The 22752-nt window shown below is 46.1% G+C and overlaps 1 protein-coding gene across 1 annotated transcript in view; it reads left to right on the forward strand.

Moving 5' to 3' along the window:
* The window catches only part of LOC132871282 (uncharacterized), a 41294-nt gene that overhangs the window by 809 nt on the left and 17733 nt on the right, over positions 1–22752 (forward strand). The window contains exons 6-8 of the mRNA XM_060905402.1: positions 87–310; positions 400–547; positions 16766–16905. Of these exons, the coding sequence (XP_060761385.1) occupies positions 87–310; positions 400–547; positions 16766–16905 (512 nt within the window). The remainder of the gene's footprint in view (positions 1–86; positions 311–399; positions 548–16765; positions 16906–22752) is intronic.

The following is a 22752-nucleotide window of genomic DNA, read 5'->3' on the forward strand; positions in this document are numbered from 1 at the left end:
GTAAGTACTTTTATACACACTAACTAGTTCACTCACTCAGGAAAGTACATTATAAATTACAACTTCCATCACATTTGTCCCCATAGTCACAGAGGCCCACATGAGTCGCTTGATGCGGAGGCTCGAGGCTAGGTTTGACAGGACCGAGGCTAGGTTTGACAAGATCGAGTCATTGGTGGAGACCAATGCCCCGACACACACGCCTCAACTCCAGCAAGATGATGTGGTGTTGGCTAAACCATGCAGCATGGTGATGGAGCTGCTGGAGTTGGATAGGAGTCTGGAACAACCAGACAAGTGGAACAAGATGGTAATTTGATCTATCTATCTAGCTAGCTAGCTAGCTAGCTAGCTCGCTACAGTAATTTTCATTGTATAATTATTTTTATTTTTTTACAGCAACATTTTCTTGAAACTGTCAGAGGGGCAGCCATTCACCGTATGCTACGCCGAGCAGCAAATAATGAGGTACTCGCCCAGTACAGCTTGCGGGGCAGACGGGCCAAAATGTCCTTTGATGACCTCGTTCTGTGCAAGATTATAAAGGGTAAGTGTTTATATATTGATCACATCACTTTTATGCCATGCTTGACTGACTAGGTTTTGATGTGTAACTTTCCTTTATTTTGCCTTCTAGCTGCATGTGTCAAAAAATTTCCTGGCCATACGGAAGCTGAAGTGGAGGAATGCCTTGGGCAGACTCTAAAATTTGCACCACACAGACGGTATACTTCTGCTCTCTAATTTGGTGCAATCACAGAAATTTCGTGGTTGGTAGTAGGGTGGTTTATCATGCTTTTGTGGACATGTGCTCATTGTTCTTGTTTTTAAACATTTTGTTCCTTTTTCTTTTCAGATCAGTTGGTCAGCAGCAATGGATGGACAATTGAATTGTGAACAGTGATTTTTTTTGTGAAGTGATTTTTTTTATTCTATTTTGTTTGTTATTGAATGCACAGTTACACTTTAAAAAACTGTTATTTCTATTTTATTCTGTTTTGAATGTGTTTTATTGAGTGCACCGTTTCAGAAACTTTTCTATTTTATTCTGTTTTGTATATATGATTTGTTTTATTGAATGCACTGTTACACTTTCAGAAACTTTTCTATTTTATTTTTTATTTTCAAGCATTTTTTTTATTCAAATTTGTTATTGATATTTTATCTCATTAAACTTTCAAGACCTGCCAAATTTGCCTGTTCATTCATCACTGAGTTTTCTAACGTCAGGGGGACGTTAGGCTAACATTCAGGGAACCAAACATGCAACCAGCAAGGTTAGGGGAAGGGCAGGGGAAGGTTGTTGTTGTAACCAACAGGAAACGTTTGGGCAACGTCAGAAAAACTTTCCATGGCAACCATATGGCAACCAAGTGGCAACCAAACCTAACGTATATGCACCGTATAGGCAACCAAAGGCGTACGTGCCCAGAACGTTCTGGGAACATAAAATTGTTACTAGGGTAGCACTGGATCCTCTCTCTTTCTCGGTCGAAAAATAAATTATTCTGCACATGCGCAGCAGAAAAGTTTTGTCATTGGATCTTTGTATGTGCTCCAATGTGTGACATCATGTTGTCTTGACAACATGCAATCTTATAACAATATTGCACGCTCATTCTCCATTGGGGAGAGTGGCGTGATACATGGAGGATAAGCAATATGATAATATTGCATGCCACCAATAAACCCACTAGAAGAGAATAGAATACATGTTTTTACTCCATGGAAAAATTGGCCTGGATATATAATAATTCAGTATAACCATTTAGGAGGTTGACAGGTTGCTGGATTTGCACTTGGTCTGAATCCTGGAGCAGAATGAGTGCATGAAGAAAAGGAAGATAGAATATTTCATATGGTTAAAGGTTGAGGCTATCAGCTTACAAAGTGGCTAAAGTCATAACAAAGAGAAAGGAGAGGTTGAAAGGCCAGTACTGGAAGAACAGGGCAGGGTCAGGGATTCAAGCACAATGGCAGAATATTAAAACACACCTTCATGTTTTTGGCATTCAGCGAGAGGTGCCCCAAAACAATAGAAAGACAGGAAGCATCTCATTTTGGCCAGATATGCTGGAAGTATAATATGCTGTCTAATGCTTTCAAATTTGTCATTGAAAAAATATCATAAAATCATTGCTATGACATACTTTTGGTATCTGTGAATTTATTATCCCTAGTTAACTTTGCTGCTCATATCTATTTGCACCTGTTGAGAATAGTCACATTGTAGCTATTTGGCCATTTCCATCTGAATTAGTTATTCAGCTATTTACAAGCTCAGATCAGAAAATCAGAATCAGAATTTATTACCAAGTATGTTCTCACATACAAGGAATTTGCTTTGGTGGTCGGTACATGAACAATTACAACAAAAGAATTTAAAAATAGACAAAAGTATTTATATAAATAGAATAAAAAATAGGAGGACTCTAAAATATACATATTTGTAAAGTAGACTTATTTAAGGGGCATGCACATGGGTTGTTTTGAAGTCCAAGCTGTACAGTATTGTCCCAGAATGTGCAAAAATAGGTCACAGGATGAAGATAATAATGATTTTATATAGCACCTCTCAATACCCAAGGTCGCGTTACAATTATAAGGAAAGGGAGGGGGAAAAAAAATAGTCCACCAAATAAAGGTCAGGATGTTATTCCAATGGTGTAGCAGCCACAGTCCCACCAAAAGGCACATGAAAACAAGTCCCACACTGCCTGCACAGCCGCCATGATACCACCAGGCAACGCTGCCAGGCAACACCGCCCGGAACACCATGCCATGGATCCACAAGGTGAGCACAGAAGCACCACCATGCAGAGTGCTAGTATGTCTCAAACTGCCTGTACAGCCACCGTGACACCACCGAGCAACATCACTCAGAACACCGTGCCAAGCACAAAAGCATCACTGCACAGAGTGCTGGACAACCCCGATGTTAAAATGAACAACAAGCTCACTGCAGTCCATACCGAGGAGCACAGGCATCACCCAAGGCAAACCAAGGCCTGGAGGGAACCAACAGCCAAAACTGCATCTGGAGCTACACCACAACCGGCGGTAAAACACTCAAAGAAAAACAAACATTGAAATACACAAACACAAAAAAAGAAAAACAAAAAGAGAAAATAAAAAAGTAATAATAAAAAGCTCCTGTGAGAAGCAGCAGCCAGAATGAGCACGGCATACTCTCAACCGGAAAACTGTTTGAAGAGAATAAGAAGTCATGACATGAATGTGGGAGAAGAAGAGAATATGTGCAATGGGTTACATAAATAGCCAAGCTGTACCCCACATGCTGGAATGTGCAAAAAAATTTCACAGGATGAGAATGCATGACATGACCATGAAATGTGCAAAATTGCAGTTCAGAGAGGAAATGCATTAATGATACAGAATGAGAATGTGAGATAAGACTTTAGAGTCAGTAGTGGTCTCTAACCTTATTGATGAGGCCAGCTGCAGCAGGGGAAAAGCTGGCCTTATGGTGTGAGGTTTTGGTTCTGACAGACCGCAACCTCCTACCAGAGGGAAGTGACTCAAAAAGTTTGTGTCCGGGGTGAGAGGGGTTGGCCACAATCCTTTCTGCTCTCCTTTGGGTTGTAGATTCATACAGGTCCTGAAGAGATGGAACATTGCAGTCAATAGTCCTCTCAGCAGAGCAAATGATGTCCTGCAGTCTGCCCTTGTCACTGCCAGAAGCAATAGTGTACCAGATGGTCATGGAGGAGGTGAGGATGGACTCAATGATGGTGGTATAAAAGTACACCATCACTGTCCTTGGCAGATTGAACTTTTTCTACTGCTGCAGGAAGAACATCCTCTGCTGTCCTTTCTTGGTGTCTTCCTGAGTGAATTTAGTGCCCAGGAAGCAGAAATACTCCACAAAGGTAACTGGGGAGTCAAACAGGGTGATGGGGAGGGTCCGGCAGAGCTCTTCCTGAAGTCCACAATCATCTCCACTGACTTTAGAGCATTGAGCTCCAAGTTGTTCTGTCTACACCAGGACACCAGATGGTCAATCTCCCACTTGTAAGCAGATTCATCCTCATCAAAGATGAGTCCAATGAGGATGGTGTCATCTGGAAACTTTTTTTATTTACTGTATACTACACTTACAATTTAGTTTGACACAATTTATGTTCTAACAGTCAGAGTGCAGGTACTTACAGATGTATGTGCAGATGAAGGCAGGAATCATGGTTGGTAAACTAACAAGGGTCAGGCAATCAGCAAACAATGTAGAAGAGAGAAGACAAAAGGGTGAAAACATGAAGAGGAATGCAAAGAGTTAGAAATCAGGAGACAGAAATAACAAGGCTTGGTAGGGACTGGTAGAGCAGAATGATACTTCGCACTGGAATAGTGTGGGAAAGTGGCTTAAGTAGGGAGAGTGGTGATTAGGAGAATGTGTGTCAGCTGTACTCAGTAATCGGGAGACAGAGGGCACTGTGAACCTTGGGGATTGTAGTTCGAGGTGTCCATGTTTGTAGTCAGAGCATTCTCAGCAAGTTTACTGACAGAAAACCTCCCCCCCCAAGGAGCTCCCTCTGGGAGCTACATTCTTCCTAGGGCATCCCTACCTCTGGGTGCTGGGTTGTCGGGATGAAGAGCGTGGAACTCTTGCTTGAGGAGTGGGTCCTTGGCAGAAACCCAGCTCTGTTCTTCAGGGCCATACCCTTCCCAATCTACCAGGTATTCAACTTGCCCTCCTCTTCGTCTAGAGTTGAGGATCTTGTTTACCTGGTAGATGGGTTCGCCCTCTATGTTGAAAGCTGGGTGCTCCTGGACCAGTGTGTTCTCAGCAAGGGGGCCTGGAATGGCAGGTTTTAGACTGGAGATGTGAAATGTGGGTGCTAATCTACTGTGAGGGGGTAGTTCCAGATGATATGAGACATTGGTTATGCAATGAATCACCTGGAATAGTCAGATAAATCATGGCTGAAGTTTTTTGCAGGTGTCGGGTTCTATTAGATTCCTAGTTGCTACCCATACTCTGTTGCCCAAGGAAAAGTTTGGATTGTCTGCCTGATGTTTGTCTGCATATTCCTTATACCGGGCATTGACGGTTTCGAGATGTTGGTGTACCTCCTCCCATATTGTCTGGCTGCATGAAAACCAATCTTTGACAGCTTGTACCTGGCTTGGCGTGTCGTCCCAGGGAAACAAGGGTGGCTGGTAGCCGAGTATGCACTGTGTGGCAGCGGGGGCGTGGTCAAGTGTCGGTCTGTGAATGGAGGGCAGAGTCAGGGAAGGTAAGTGGCAGAATCACTGCACCTGATGGGAATTAATCTGTTTGTGTGTCTTCCCCAGTGACCATGTCCTATAAGAGGAGAGGGAGAGCAGAGGAAGGGACCTCTCCCCCAACCTGGATACTTGTGTGCATGTGTGTGTGTGTGTGTGTGGGGGGGGGGGCGAGCAAAATATAAGATGCTGAAAAGTGCAATAAAAGAATTTGTGAGAATTCAGTTCTGGCCTGCCGTACTTCTGTGCTCCACCCACCTTAAACTACTTCTACAGTGGTGCCGAAATCCGGGATGGAGTACAGAAGAGAACAGCTTCATGGAGTCCTCCCCCTTCAAGGACCTGGTCCATGCCCTCGCCATGGCCCAACAGAGCCAGCACCAGGTGCTGGTTGCCCTCCGGAAGGAGCAGGAACAACAGTTCAAAACCCTGGGGCTGGTGCAGCAGGAAGATCGCCAGGCATTCCGGCAATTTCTCGCATCGGTGGGGTCCACCATCACCACCGCAGCGGACCCTCCCCACCTCACCCAAACTAAGATGGGTCCGCATGACGACCCCGAAGCCTTCCTCACTCTTTTTGAGCAGGCAGCAAAGGCATGGGGTTGGCCGGTGGAACAGCATGCGGCGCACCTCCTCCCCCTGCTAACGGGCGAGGCGCAGCTGGCTGTGCTACAGCTCCCTGCCAACAGCCGGCTGGTCTACGCCGACCTCCACAGGGCCGTCCTCCAACATGTGGGGTGCACCCCGGAGCAGCAACGGCAGCACTTCCACGCGCTGTGCCTGGAGGAGGTTGGCCAGCCACTCCAGGATGCCTGCCGGTGGTGGCTGAGGGCTGACAACCGTGACACCAAGGGAATCATCGACCTGGTGGTGCTGGAACAATTCATCGCCCGACTTCCGGAAGTAGGTCCAATGCCATCGCCCGGTGTCGCTGGATCAGGCCATCGAGCTGGTGGAGGACCATATGGCGGCTGTTCTGATGGCAGGACAGCGTGTCTCCTCTTCTCCCCTCTCTTCTCTCTCTCTCTCCCCTTCTGTTCCTCGTCCTCGCCCCATTCCCCCACCGTGGAGGCGGGGGCCGGCTCCACCCCAGCCGGCCCGCCACACCCGCGGTTCCCTACTGTTTCCTACTTCCATGTCTATGTCTTCCCCCCCTCAGGTGAGTGAGCTCCAGAACACTGGTGCAGAGGGAGAGCCTGGACCAGTATGCTGGCACTGCGGGGAGCCAGGGCACCTCCAGCATCAGTGCTCGGCGATGGAGGTGGACGCAGTGGTCTGGATCCCCAACATGCCAGGGACCGCCCTCGATCGGGCCAGAGCGTATCGCATACCGGTGAGTATCCAAGGGGATACGTATCAGGCTTTGGTGGACTCCGGCTGTAATCAGACCTCAATCCACCAAAGCCTGGTGCAAGACAAGGCATTGGGGAAAGCACAATTGGTGAAGGTGTTGTGTGTGCATGGGGATGTTCACAACTATCCTTTAGTGTCAGTCCACATTCTATTTCAAGGGGAGAAATTTAGAGTAAAGGCAGCGGTTAATCCTCAGCTTACCCACTTGATAATTTTGGGGACTGATTGGCCTGGATTTAGGGAATTAATGGCACATTTAGTGAAGAGTGGGGTCTGCCATTAATCGAGACCCCATTCGAAAAAATTGGGATGGATCTCATCAGGCCATTAGATTGGTCAACACGAGGATATCGCTTTATTTTAGTTCTGGTGGATTATGCAATGCGATATCCGGAAACAGTGCCCCTTCGCAATATCTCAGCATGTCGTATTGCAGAAGCACTCTTTCGTGTCATCTCCCAAGTTGGAATCCCCAAAGAGATTCTGACTGGTCAAGGCACATTGTTTATGTCACGCACACTGCACGAACTGTATGGGTTACTGGGAATCAAGCCTATCTGCACCAGTGTTTATCACTCACAAACGGATGGCTTAGTAAAACGGTTCAATCTCACCCTAAAGAACATAATTCAGAAATTTGTGAGCGAGGGCACACACAACTGGGATAAATGGCTCAAGCCCCTGTTATTCATAGAGCAAGAGGTCCCACAAGCCTCCATGGGGTTCTCCCCATTCAAATTATTATACGGGCATAAGCCACATGGCATTCTAGATGTGCTGCGTGAAAATTGGGAGGAGGGACCTTCAACAAGTAAAAATGAAATTCAATTCATTATCAACCTGTGTACCAAACTCCACACACTCACACACCTAACCCAGGAGAATTTGCGGCAGGCCCAAGAATGTCAAGTCCATCTGTATGACAGGGGCACGCATCTTAGGGAATTCATACCAGGAAATAAAGTACTCATGTTGTTGCCCACGTCGAGCTCCAAATTGATCACCAGGTGGCAAGGACCCTTTGAGGTCACATGGCGAGTCGGGGATGTCGACTATGAGGTGAGGCGAATGGACAGGGGCAGGGCGTTACAGATTTACCACCTCAATCTGTTAAAACTTTGGAATGAGGAGGTCCCCATGGTGTTGGTGTTGGTGGTTCCGGAGAAGGCGGAGATGGGGCCAGAGGTTCAAAAAGGAAAATTGACATTGCCCACCGCTCTGGTCCCCTGTGGAGACCACCTCTTCCCGGCCCAACTCATGGAGGTCACCCAGTTGCAGACAGAATTTTCTGACATGTTCTTGCCCCTGCCTGGCTGCACCCACCTCATAGAACACCACATTGAGACACCCCCGGGGGTAGTAGTACACAGCCGCCCTTACAGACTGCCTGAACACAAAAAAAGGTGGTGCTGGAAGAACTCAAGGCCATGCTTGAAATGGGCATCGTCGATGAGTCCCACAGTGACTGGAGCAGCCCGGTGGTCAAGGCCGATGGGTCAGTCCAGCTCTGTGTGGACTATAGAAAAATCAACACAGTGTCTAAATTTGATGTGTACCCAATGCCCTGTATTGACGAGTTGCTCGATCAACTAGGCATGGCTCATTTTTATTCGACACTGGATTTGACAAAGGGATATTGGCAGATCCCCTTGACTCTGCTATCCCAAGAGAAAACAGCCTTTTCCACACCATTTGGCTGACACCAGTTCGTCACGCTTCTGTTTGGGCTGTTTGGGGCACCCACTATTTTCCATCGGCTTATGGATAGGGTCCTCCACTCCCATGCCACCTATGCAGCCACATACTTGGATGATATTATTATTTATAGTAATGACTGGCCATGGCACTTAGAACATTTAAGGGCTGTCCTTAGGTCGCTGAGACAAGCGGGTCTTACAGCCAACCCAAAGAAGTGTGCAATTGGGTGGGTGGAAGTACGGTATCTGGGCTTCCACTTGGGCAATGGGCAGGTGCATCCCCAAATCAATAAGACAGCAGGGATTGTGGCCTGCCCGAGGCCCAAGGCCAAAAAGGGGGCGAGACAGTTCCTGGGGCTGGCTGGCTACTATTGTAGGTTTATACCTAATTATTCGGATGTCACCAGCCCGCTGACTGATCTCACTAAAAAGGGGGCACCAGATCTGCTCCAGTGGACAGAGCAATGCCAGCGGGCTTTCTCTGAGGTAAAGGCTGCACTGTGTGGGGAGCCACTGTTACACTCCCCTGACTTTTCTCTCCCCTTTGTTTTGCAGACAGATGCATCAGACAGAGGGCTGGGGGCTGTTCTGTCCCAGGAGGTGGAGGGGGAGGACTGTCCAGTGCTGTACATCAGCCGGAAGCTGTCGTTGTGCGAAGGCAGGTACAGCACAATAGAAAAGGAATGCCTCACCATCAAGTGGGTGGTCCTCACCCTCTGCTACTACCTGCTGGGGTGCCCTTTCACCCTCTGTTTGGACCAAGCACCTCTGCAGTGGCTCCATCGCATGAAGGATGCCAACGCATGGATCACTCATTGGTATCTGGCACTCCAGCTGTTTAAGTTCGAGGTGGTCCACAGGCCGGGGGTGCAGATGGTCGTAGCGGATTTCCTCTCCCATCAAGGGGGGGGGGGGAAGTTGGCTACAGGCCAGACAGCTCCCCAGCCTGAGTCGGGCAGTGGGGGTATGTGGCAGCGGGGGTGTAGTCAAGCGTCGGTCTGTGAATGGAGGGCGGAGTCAGGGAAGGTAAGTGGCAGAAATCACTGCACCTGATGGGAATTAATCTGTGTTTGTGTGTCTTCCCCAGTGACCATACCCTATAAGAGGAGAGGGAGAGCAGGGGAAGGGAGCTCTCCCCCAACCTGGACACTTGTGTTTGTGTGCGCATGTGTGTGTGTGTGTGTGTGTGGGCGAGCGAAATATAAGACTCTGAAAAATGCAATAAAAGAGTTTGTGAGAACTCAGTTCTGGCCTGCTGTACTTCTGTGCTCCACCCACCTTAAACTATTTCTACACACTGAAATGGTGTCAACTGAGTTGCAGAGTGTCTAAGAGAATTCTGTGCATATTCAGCCCATGGGAGGAAGCATGTCCAGTCCCCCTGATTATGCAAGCAGAATATCCTTAAGAAACAACTGATTTCTTGATTAGTTCTTTCCACTTGGCCATTGGACTGGGGGTGATACCTTGACGTGAGACTCACTGACACCCCCAGTCTGTCCATGAAGCATGTCCAAAAGTGTGAGATTAACTGAGAGCCCCAGTCACTGACAATGTCCTCATGTTAGGACTGGGACTGTTTTGGCCTCTAGAGGCCGCTGTTATTTCCATCTTGTCATGTTTGTTTTGGCCTCTAGAGGCCGCCACTGTGTTTTTGTGTTTGTCTTCATTGCCTGTTTCCTGCCCCACCCTGTTCCTTAATTAGTGTGTGTATAAATACCCCTCTGTTTGTTCCCTTGTCATGGATTCTTTTTCCTATGCTATGCCTGTTAGTGCTAGTTCCCTCTGTTCCATGGTCCTTGCCTGTGTCTTTGTGGTTTTTGTAATTTGCTTTCTTTTTGGACCTTTTTGATTTTTGTTTTTACCATTTTTGAGATCTTCTGAGCGTTTGCATTTTTGCCTTTTCTTATTTTTGGACTTTGAACTTTGGATATTTTTTATTTTCCCTTTATCTTCTGAGCTTTTGGATTACTTTTGTTTTTTGCCGTGGATTGTACATTTTGTAAATAAACTTTTTGATACTTTTCTACTTCCGCCTCACGCCTCTGCACTTGAGTCATCCCCCTGGTGGCCTAGGGGGGTTTGCTGGATTATCACACCAGCGAACCCCTAACACCTCAGGGATGCCATAATATCTGAAGACTTGCTGAAACAGTAGTTCAGCCGTTTGTGATGCTGTGGGGATGCTAGGTAACAGGATGAGTTTAAGGGCTTTGGAGAAGCAGTCAATTGTTACCATTATGGCAGTATTGCCTTGAGAAGGAGGGAGTTTGGTGATGAAATTGATGGCAATGTGGGACCAGGGTCTCTGAGGTACAGGGAGGGGACAGAGCTTGCCTGCTGGCAGGGTTCTTGGAACTTTCCCTTGGGCACAGACAGAGCATGAGGTGATGAAATGGTTGATTTTCGTGAGCATGTTCTCCCACTAATACTTGTTTCTCAACAACTGATGAGTATACCGACTGCCAGGGTGTCCAGTGGATGGAGATGCATGAGCCCAGGTTATGAGTTTGCTTCTAAGGCATTTTGAAGCATATAGTAGCCCTGGTGGAAGATTGCTGGGTAGAGTCTGAGGTTGTGAATCCCTTACCTCTTTATCGAGGTCCCAGGTGATTGACTGTAAGAAGCATTGTTGTGGAAGAATCAAGTGGGTGACTGATGAGTGGGTGAGTTCTGATGAGGCGGAACAAAGACACATGAGAAGGCATTGGCCTTGGTGTTCTTGGAACCTGGATGGAATTATATGGTGAAGTCGAAACATGAAAAAGAGTGCCCACCTAGCCTGGTGAGGGTTTAGCCTTTTCGCTTTCCTCTCAAGGTTCTTGTGATCCGTGAGAATGATGAAGGGGTGCATGGCTCCCTCTTACCAGTGTCACCACTCTTTAAGCGCTAGCTTAATGATGAGCAGCTCTCTCTTACCCACATCATAATTTCTTTCTGCAGATGATAGCTTTCTGGAAAAGAAGGCTACAGGATAGGTTTTCTGCTTCTCCCCGAAATGTTGTGACAGAATGGCCCCTATTCTGGTATCAGATGCATCTACCTCAAGGATGAAGGGCTTAGACTGGTCAGGGTGCTGTAACACTGAGGCAGAGGTGAAGGCTTGTTTCTGATGGTGAAAAGCCTCTTCAGCTGTGGGGTTCCACTGGAGCCATTTAGGTCCTTTCTTAAGCAGAGCAGTCAAGGGAGCGGCAATTGTGCTGAAACACCTAATGAAATGGCGATAGAAGTTTGCAAAAGCCCAGAAATGTTGAAGGTCCGTTATGGTGTGGGTGTGGGCCAAGATGTGGCCGCTGTGACTTTATATGAGTCCATGCTAACTCTTTCAGCACTGATGACATATCCTAAGAAGGAGATACATTTCTGGTGGAACTCACACTTCTCAGCCTTGATGTAGTGGTGGTTCTTAAGCATGACGCACTGGATCTTCTGTGGGAGCTGCACGAGATGGACGAATGGAACACTGGTTGAGCTGGTGTTCAGCACTCCCACAGTAAAAGCACAAGCCCTCCCTATTCCTCCTAAGACGTTCAGAGCATGTTAACCGGGTGCATGATACCTCCATGGGTGAACTGCCCTCTGAGGTTTGAACTGGCTTATCACTCTCCTGAACGGATGGATGGTGAGTCAACAGATGATCCAAGCAAATGGCTAGGTCAATGAGAGAGTCCAGAGTGAACTGTTCATCTCTGCAGGTGAGCTTGCTCAGAATCTCGGGATGCAGGCCTTGGCAAAAAACTGCTTTTAAAACAGGAACATTCCATCCACTGGCTTCAGCCAGTGTCCTGAAGTCAAGAGCATACTCAGCCATGCTACAGGAGCCTTGTGAAATGGTGAGTAAGCTCTCACCCACTTCAATTCCCTCTTGTTCATGGTCAAATATTCTCTTAAACTGAGTGAGGAATTACTCATATGATTTTGTCTGCTCACCTCCTTGGTTCCAAATGGCACTGGCCCATCAGAGTGCTTTACCAGTGAGGAAAGAAGTGAACTTCACAATTTTACACTCTTCAGACAGGTTAGGCATAGTAGCGAAATACATGGAACATTGAAGTGGGAAAACCTTACATGTGTTAGTGTCTCCAGCAAATCTTTCCTGAGCAGGAAGTTGCAGTGCAGGGCTTGGAGGAGACTCGGGACACACTAGGAGGGCCTGCTACATCACAGAGCCTAGTTGTGCCATACATGTGTGGAGGTATGCTAGCATCTGCTGATGTTCTCCCAGAAGGCGTCCCTGGGTGTTAAGCACCGAATCAGTGCCATTTCCGTCCCTAGAAAATTATATGTACAAATGCACATAAAACTGCACTTTAAAATGCATTTCCTTATTACGCAGAATGTCCTGCACATTGATCTGATTTCAAATTTAAGATGCATAATTGTAAGGATTAATAAAAACTACCTAAAACACTGAAAAATAGCATGTGTTACCTGTCCCCGCACTCTATACTTAACTATGAAATATTATGATTAAAATCCTTCAGAAACAGTATTTCTTTTGCACTGTTGTGTGACTCCATATCCTATCGATGGTTTAAATATATTTTTTTTCATAAGAAATCCACAATATCTTAGTTAAAATACACATTTATTTGTGTCCCTGGGTTTTCACTCAGTCCTGTTACCCAAACATATTACCCCATCTGACAAATTTGGAACATTCCATAAATCACATGCTCAACAGGAAGTTACATCAGTTGTCTTCTGAAGGCCATGGGAAGACCAAAAGTTAGTTCTCTCATTTACTTTTCTGTATATTTGATGATTTTTTTTTAACTTTGACTGATATGGTCAATGTCAATGTACTGTCCTGTTACTTAAATTATTTCTTAGATGATATTCGTTTATTTTAAAAATACAGATTTTTGGTAAATCACTAGAATGTGCTAAGTGTGGTCATGCTATTAGCGATGATGCCATGTGACTTAATTCCATGTACAGTATTAGTTAATCCTAGGCTAAAAACTCAGTCCTGTTACTCATATAAAGAGTATGCAGCCATCTTTGACTTCCAAACCTTGTAAAAAAAAAGTAAATAACATAGCCTGAGGTTGACCAATACATATTTTGAATAGTTAAATATGTGCATTATTATAATCAGTGTTGAAAAGATATAACAAATTAAGTTTAATTTAGGAGTGGTACAACAAGCAAATGGCACCCATTTGGTGGAATGTCTGCTACATCCATGGTGGCGAAGTATCCTGTCAGAGTACAGGCACTTACAGATGTATGTGCAGATGAAGGCAGGAAGCAAACTGTCAACAAAGCCAAAATGAGAGACTGCAATTGTGGTCGGTAAACTAGCGAGGGTCAGGCGATCAGCAAACAATGTAGAAGAGAGGAGACAGAATGGCAAAAATGTGAAAGGGAATGCAGAGACTCAGAAATCAAGAGAAAGTCAGAAATAACAATGCTTGGTATGAACTGGTCGAGCAGAATAATACTACACACTGGAGTAATTTGGGAAAGTGGCTTAAGTAGGGAGAGTGGTGATTAGGAGAATGCGTGTCAGCTGTACTCAGTAATTGGGAGCTAGAGGGCACTGTGAACCTTGGGGATTGTAGTTCAAGGTTTCCATGTTTGTAGTCAGAGTGTTCTCAGCAGGTTTACTGGCACTCGCATTCAAATGGTTTGTTTGAAAATGTAAGAATGCTCATTATTCCAGGGTGCTAGCTCTTCTCCCAAACTAATGATCATTTAAATATGGCAACATTATTTAATTGAAAGTAAAACATTGACACTCAGCATTCTTTCACTTGACTGAGTTCTGAGGGACAACCCATCCTAAAACAAACAAACAAACAAACAAAAAACAATCTGGCAGATTTTCATAGTAGCTTGTTATAGTAGCACATTGTATATTAAATTCTGTAGTGAAATAAATGTGCTGAGTAGTTAGCAATGCAGCAGCTGTAAAAAAGAAATGGGGAAAGGGAAGAGCAGGAGAATAGCAAGTATCAGCAGCTTCTAAATAATCACACAGATAACTGTGCCTTTCCCCACATGCTCTTAGGATGCCACTAGTGCACAACCCTAATTTACACAGGGGTGATGATATCCTTAACCAACCTTGATTTAGAAGTAACCTCCAAGACAATAAGCATATCATCAGTAACCCTGGACCATCCAGTAAAGAGTTACATCACCATGTTTGGGATGAAGCCAGAGCATGCTACAGATGTCAATTTTGCCGATTTATTCACCTCTGCAATATTATTATTATTATTTACCTGTGACTAATGAAGGTGTAGTGCCTACATGAATAATTGTCTAAGATGTCTTAGCTTAAGAGTACTTAAAAAGTTTGTCCCATTGGCTCCTGGTACACTAAAATATTTTCAGGTACTGAGGTTTTTCAAAAGAAAAAAAATAGTGATGGATGGAAAAAAGGAAGAAAAATATAGCAGCTGATGAAGAATAATATAAAGGACCATGTCTTTTAATGTTACAGGAGTATTCAGTGGTTATGTGTCATGTGCTAAATTAATTATCCAAGGATGGGTTTCCCAATAATGTTGTATTTTGGTCTAAAGAGTGAGTTTAAAGATGCTCTTAAGCAATGAGCAGTGTCTCTGTATGTGGCTTTCCTGACTTTCCTGAACACACTCATAAGGATCCTAAAAAGCACCTTTGCTAAGATCTTCTTTGCAGCACGTGTCCTCACTAAAGGCATTAATAGTTGTTAAATCCAGTCGACGATCACATGGCATTCATTTTTAATAAAAAAACAATGAAATATATAGTGCTTAAAATATATTAACATGTTGTATTGTGGCGGCACAGTGGTGTAGTGGTTAGCGCTGTCGCCTCACAGCAAGAAGGTCTGAGTTCGAGCCCCGTGGCCAGCGAGGGCCTTTCTGCGTGGAGTTTGCATGTTCTCCCCGTGTCCGCGTGGGTTTCCTCCGGGTGCTCTGGTTTCCCCCACAGTCCAAAGACATGCAGGTTAGGTTAACTGGTGACTCTAAATTGACCGTAGGTGTGAATGTGAGTGTGAATGGTTGTCTGTGTCTATGTGTCAGCCCTGTGATGACCTGGCGACTTGTCCAGGGTGTACCCCACCTTTCGCCCGTAGTCAGCTGGGATAGGCTCCAGCTTGCCTGCAACCCTGTAGAACAGGATAAAGCAGCTACAGATAATGAGATGAGAGATAAGATATTGTATTGTGATTAAGCATTACATATAAAATGTTAATTAATAACGCAAACTATTTTATATTTTTGGACAATAAAATGTTTATTCCAAGCATGTTTTTTTAATTCAATGAACAAATGTTCATATAACAGAATGAGCAAATAATAAACTAAACAATTCAGTAAAATGTTTTCCCTGTGCCTGCTCATTTCATTGTTACCCAATCAAGAGCTGAATGTCCCTTATATATTGGCATGCAGCTGAGTTGTATTTGGTGTATAAAGAAAGTACAGTATCTATCCTATCACCTCCCCAGACTGAAGTGCCTTCCCACTGCCTCCTCATCCCCTGGACCCTCTTGGTTGACTGGTTCCCATACTGTAGGCAACCAGAGTACAGCTGGCCAAGAGTGTCAGTGCAGCCAGCAGCTGCTCAACACTGCGAAGGAGCAGCTCCACTGCATGACCGAAGGAAGTGGCACCATCAGGAGTGGATGGGCCTTAAACAGGCAAAACTACATAGGTCTGCTGCACAGACAAGTGGAGCTTTGGAGTGGATTCGCTGGAGTGCAGTCATGATTATTTTCACTGTTATTCAAAATGCCACGTTGACAATGTTTTCCTTTATATATACACAAGTGTGGCAGTGGGGGCATAGCCAAGCAGCAATCTGTGAATGGAGGGCAGGGTCAGGGAAGGTAAGTGGCTAAGTCATTCCACCTGCTGTCAATTAATGTGTGTGTGTGTGTGTGTGTGTGTGTGTGTGTGTGTGTGTGTGTGTTACAGGGACAGAGCATAAAAGGAGGGGGAGAGCAGAGAAAAGAGGCTCCCGACCAGAATGCATGTGGGGGGGGAGGGAATCAGCCGAAAAGCTCGACCTACACTTCAAAAATAAAAGTTTGTAAGAACTTCAGTTCCCGCCTGCCGTGCTTTTGTACTCCACCCACATCAGGGATTTACCACAGTGGTGCCAAAACCTGGGATCGAGTATGGAAGGGAACCACCCCATGGAGTCCTCACCAATTATGGAGCTCATCCATGCCCTCGCTGCTGCCCAGCAGAACCAGCATCAAGCACTGACCGCCCTCCGGAAGGACCAGGAACAATGCTTTGAAGCCTTGATGCTGGCCCAGCTGGAAGATCGCCAGGTGTTCCGGCATCTGCTGGTGTCAGCAGGGGCATCCAAAATTACCACCCTGGACTCCCCTCATGTCACCCTCATGAAGATGGGCCCACATGACGAGCCTGAAGCCTTCATTACTCTCTTCGAGCAAGTGGCCCAAACGTGGGGGTGGCCAATTGAGTAGTGCGTGGCTCACCTCCTCCCACTCTTGACAGGCAAGGTGCAGCTCACAGCGCAGCAGCTCCCTGCTGACAGCCGGCTCAACTACACCGACCTCATGAGGGACGTTTTGCAGCAGGTTGGCTGCTCCCTGGAGCAACATCACCAGCGGTTCCAGAAGCTGACACTGGAGGAGGTCAGCTGACCGTTCGCATTTGGCCAACAACTCCAGGACACCTGCCAGCGGTGGCCGAGGGCGGAAGACTGCGATGCCGACAGGATCATCAACCTGGTGGCACTGGAACAGTTCATCTCTCGGCTTCTGGAAGGAATGGCAGAATGGGTCCAGTGTCACCGCCCGGCGTCACTCCAGCAAGTCATCGAGTTGGGGGAGGACCATCTGGTGGCGGTTCTGATGACAGATGGACGAGGCGAAGGTGCCTCCCCTCATTTCTCTTCTCTCCCCCCTCTCTCTTTCTCTCTTCCTCTTGCCCCATTCCCCCACTGCGGAGGCGGGGGCAGACACCCCCCCCAGCCAGCCCGTCACACCCGTACTGTCCTCCCGTCTCCCGCGTCTGTGTCTGTCTTTTCCTCCTCAGGTGAGTGACGCCCTTAACACCAGTGCAGAGAGAAAAACTTGGCCAGTATGCTGACGCAACGGGGAGCCGGAGCGTCTCCAGAATCAGGGCTCTGCAAGGGAGGTGGAACCCATGATCTGGATCCCTGATGCATCAGAGACCACCCCCGATTGGGCCGGAACATATCGCATACCGGTAAGTGTTCAAGGGGATACATATCATGCTTTGGTGGATTCCGGTTGTAATCAGACCTTAATTCACCAACGCCTGGTGCAAGGTGAGGCATTGCGGAGAGCACAAGCAGTGAAAGTGGTGTGTGTGCATGGGGATGTTCACAATTATACCTTAGTGTCTGTCCATATTCTATTCCAGGGCCAAATGCATAAAGGCGGCAGTTAGTCCTCGTCTCACCCACTCGTTGATTTTGGGTACTGACTGGCCAGGGTTTAAAAAGCTGATAGAATATTTAACACGTAGTGGGTCCTGCACTAGTAGGTCATGGGAAGATCCCGGTGTGGCACTGACTGGAGAAGCTGTCACAGAGCCGTCTATGTCAGCACCGCGTCAGTGTGAGGAGCAGCCCGCTCCTCCTCCCTCTCTTGGGGATTCCCTTGGGGATTTCCCATTAGAGCAGTTGCGAGATGAGACTCTGCAGCATACGTTTGCCCAAGTGAGAGTAATCAATGGTCAAACCCTTCAGCCAAGCACGGCACTGGCCTTCCCTTACTTTGCTATTATTAAAGCTAGATTGTACCGAGTGACACAAGACACTCAAACTAGTGAACAAATAACCTAATTGTCAATCCCAAAGAGCTGTAAGGAACTCCTATTCCATGCAGCTCACTTTAATTCCATGGCTGGACACTTAGGGCAAGATAAAATACGAGCCCGAATAATGGCCTGGTTCTATTGGCCAGGGATTCATGGGCATGTCTGTCAGTGGTGTGTGGCATGCCGTGAATGCCAGTTAGTAAATCCCGCGGCCACTCCAAAAGTGCCTTTGCGCCCTCTCCCTCTAATCAAGACCCCATTTGAGCAAATTGGGATGGATCTCGTCGGGCCATTAGATTGGTCAACATGAGGGTATCACTTTATTTTAGTTCTGGTGGACTATGCAATGCGATATCCAGAAGCAGTGCCTCTGTGCAATATCTCTGCATGCAGCATTGTGGAAGCACTCTTGCACTTTATCTCCTGGGTCAGGATTCCAAAAGAAATCCTGACAGACCAAGGCACGTTGTTTATGTCACGCACACTGTGCAAACTGTATGGGTTATTGGGGATTAAGTCTATCTGCACCAGTGTCTATCACCCACAAATGGATGGCTAAGTAGAGCGATTTAACCAAACACTCAAGAACATAATCCGGAAATTTGTTAGTGAAGATGCGCGTAATTGGGATAAGTGGCTCGAGCCCCTGTTATTTGCAGTATGAAAGGTCCTGCAAGCCTCCACAGGGTTTTCTCCATTTGAATTATTATATGGGCGTAAGCCGCGTGGCATTCTGGACGTGCTATGAGAAAATTGTGAGGAGGGACCTTCGCCTAGCAAAAACGAAATCCAGTATGTTCTTGACCTGCGCACAAAACTCCACACCCTCATGCACCTAACTCAGGAGAATTTGCGGCAGGCACAAGAATGTCAAATCCGGCTATATGACAGGGGCACGCGCCTTAGAGAGTTCACGCCAGGAGACAAAGTGCTTGTATTATTGCCCACATCAAGCTCCAAATTAGTTACCAAGTGGCAAGGGCCCTTCGAGGTCACATGGTGAGTCGGGGATGTCGACTATGAGGTGAGGTGAATGGATAGGGGCGGGGCACTGCAAATCTACCACCTCAACCTTTTAAAATGCTGGAATGAGGGGGTCCCCGTGGCATTGGCGTCGGTAGTCCCGGAGAAGGTGGAGCTGGGGCCGGAGGTGAAAAAGATAACATCTCATACCACTCCGGTCCCTTGTGGAGACCACCTCTCACCGGCCCAACTCACAGAGGTGTCCAAGTTGCAAAAGGAATTTTCTGACAAGTTCTTGCCCCTTCCTGGCCATACCCACATCATAGAATGCCACATCAAAACACCCCCGGGGGTGGTAGTGCATAGCTGTCCTTATCGCTTGCCTGAACACAAGATAAAGGTGGTTCGGGACTAACTCAAGGTCATGGTCGAAATGGGCATAATCGAGGAGTCCCACAGTGACTGGAGCAGCTCAGTGGTCCTGGTTCCCAATACTGACAGGTCAGTCAGGTTCTGTGTGAACTATAGAAAAGGTCAACATGGCGTCTAAATTTGACGCATACCCAATGCCTCACATTGATGTGTTGCTTGATTGGTTAGGTGCTGCTCGCTTTTATTTGACACTGGATCTAACAAAGGGATATTGGCAGATCCCCATGATTCCTCTATCCTGAGAGAAAACGGCCTTTTCCACACTGTTTGGATTACACCAATTTGTCACGCTCTCTTTTCGGTTATTTGGGGTGCCCGCTACATTCTAGCAGCTTATGGACAGGGTCCTCTGCCCTCATGCTGCCTATGCAGCTGCATATTTGGATGATATGATAATCTACAGCTATGATTGGCCATGGCACTTGGAACACCTGAGGGCTGTTCTAAAGTCGCTGAGGCAAGCGGGCCTCACAGCTAACCCAAAAAAGTGTGCAATTGGGCGGGTGGAAATATGGTATCTGGGGTTCCACTTGGGTCATGGGCAGATGCGTCCCCAAATTAACTAGACTGCAGCGATTGTGGCCTGCCCAAGGCCCAAGACCAAAAAGGAGGTGAGATGGTTCCTGGGACTGGCTGGCTATTATCGTAGGTTTCTACCTAATTATTCAGACATCATCAGCCCGCTAACCAATCTCACTAAAAAAGGGGCTCCAGATCCAGTCCAGTGGACAGAGCAGTGCTAACAGGCCTTCTCTGAGGTAAAAGCTGCACTGTGTGGGGGGCCACTTTTGCACTCCCCTGACTTTTCTCTCCCCTTTATTTTGCAGACTGATGCATTGGACAGAGGGCTGGGGGCTGTTTTGTCACAGAAGGTGGAGGGCAAGAAGCGCCCTGTGCTGTACATCAGCCAGAAACTCTCGATGCGTGAAAGCAAGTACAGCACCATCAAAAAAGAGTGTCTTGGCATCAAGTGGGTGGGTCCTCACCCTCCGATACTACCTGCTGGGGCACCCTTTCACTCTCTGTTTGGACCACGCACCCCTCCAGTGGCTCCACCACATAAAGGATACCAATGTGCGGATCACCCATTGGTATCTCGCCGTCCAGCCATTTAAGTTTGAGGTGATCCACAGGCTGGGGGCACAGATGGTGGTGGCGGACTTCCTGTCCCATCGGGGGGGAAGGGGAAGTCAGCTTCAGGCTGGACAGCTCCCCGGCCTGAGTCGGGTGGTGGGGGTATGTGGCAGTGGGGGCATGGCCAAGCAGCAGTCTGTGAATGGAGGGTGGGGTCAGGGAAGGCAAGTGGCTAAGTCATTCCACCTGCTGTCAATTAACATGTGTGTGTTAGTTACAAGGATGGAGCATAAAAGGAGGGGGAGAGCAGAGAAAAGAGGCTCCCAACCAGAATGCATGTGCGTGTGTGTGGGAGTGAATCAGCTGAAAAGCTCGACCTACACTTCAAAAATAAAAGTTTGTAAGAACTTCAGTTCCCGCCTGCCATGCTTCTGTACTCCACCCACATCAGGGATTTACCACAACAAGGTTACAGGTGCAGCAAGTTGTCTCATTTATGACATTAATTAGATAATAGAAAAAAATGTGGCAATATCAGTGTGACATTATGATATCAATATGTAATTCCATAACATATTGAAAAATATTCATAATGTTTTGAATCTATTTATTTAATAATTAACTCAATGTACTTGCAACGTATAAGAAAAATAATTTAACACCGACAGCATATTCTGCCCACTGATTGTAAGAGTCCCTCAGAGGTGCATGTGCATTTTGAATATTTGTGTGCAAGTGAGCCGTTCTTTGGTGTGAAAGAGTGACTGACTGTAAGTTAGGAGCAAACTAAAATACTACTTTGAAGATGGTGGTGTTCAGGAAAACCACATTAGCATCAAGATGATTTTTAAGAGTCAGTTAAAGATGCTCTTAGCCTTACGAGGCTTTCAGGAAACCCATCCCAGATCATTTGTCTGTACACAAGTGTGGGTACATAATAGATAGAGGGAATGTGACAATTGTTTCTGTTCATTCAAGACTTTTATCTCATCTTATCTCATTATCTGTAGCTGCTTTATCCTGTTCTACAGGGTCACAGGCAAGCTGGAGCCTATCCCAGCTGATTACGGGCGAAGGCGGGGTACACCCTGGACAAGTCGCCAGGTCATCACAGGGCTGACACATAGACACAGACAACCATTCACACTCACATTCACACCTACAGTCAATTTAGAGTCACCAGTTAACCTAACCTGCATGTCTTTGGACTGTGGGGGAAACCGGAGCACCCGGAGGAAACCCACGCGGACACGGGGAGAACATGCAAACTCCACACAGAAAGGCCCTCGCCGGCCATGGGGCTTGAACCCGGACCTTCTTGCTGTGAGGTGACAGCGCTAACCACTACACCACCGTGCCGCCCCTCAAGACTTTTATATGATATAAAATGCTGTAATAGAAAGTTTAGCGTAGAAAGTTTTAGCTAAGTGAATGTTATAACCCTTCTATAAAACAGTGCAAGTGTTACTGCACCACATCATTCTGTCTTAACTTGGTATTAAAAAAAAATAAAATAAATTTAAAAAATTAAATGACATTTACATGTCATCCAAAGGCTTCAACATGCTATAGGCTCTAGGCTCTCTCTCTATCTCTCTCCATGACCCATTAAATTAAGAGTATGGTTCTTATATACTTTATATATGTTGGGTCAAAATTTATTATATGTAGATTATGATCAGAATATGAATCAGTAGGTTAAATCAGGATATATGTAGGTATATGTAAGTTTAGTGAAATAGTGATTCTTAGCTTATTCTGTGTTAAAATTTAGTTTGAAATGACCTTAGGTCCGGCTGGACATTGTTTGGGAACATTTTGTTTATGAATGTGTATTTTTGAACAGAGACGTGTCTGAAGGTCTGTTTTAGTGTCAGATCGACTCATACCACACTCAGAAATAGTAGAATTAAAGTTCATGATTATGCTTATTCATTCAGTTGAATCTTAGGTCATGGCTTCATAAAGGCTATGAAATACACTGAAATATATTGAAATATACTATGGTAATGATTAATATTAGTTTTATAGATCCCGTAATTAATGAATACATTCCGTGATTAATGTTAGTTTCATAGTTCTAGATTAGTTTCATAATGACATTATAATTATAATTAAGATCTCATGATTCTAAGGATTTTTAGTTTAAGAGCATTAACCTAATTTAGTTATAAGTTTAATCCTGTTAGTGGTTTAATTGTTCTCTCTCTTTCAGACATATTCTC

This window comes from Neoarius graeffei, chromosome 23 (assembly GCF_027579695.1).
Source record: "Neoarius graeffei isolate fNeoGra1 chromosome 23, fNeoGra1.pri, whole genome shotgun sequence".
Classification (NCBI taxonomy): domain Eukaryota; kingdom Metazoa; phylum Chordata; class Actinopteri; order Siluriformes; family Ariidae; genus Neoarius; species Neoarius graeffei.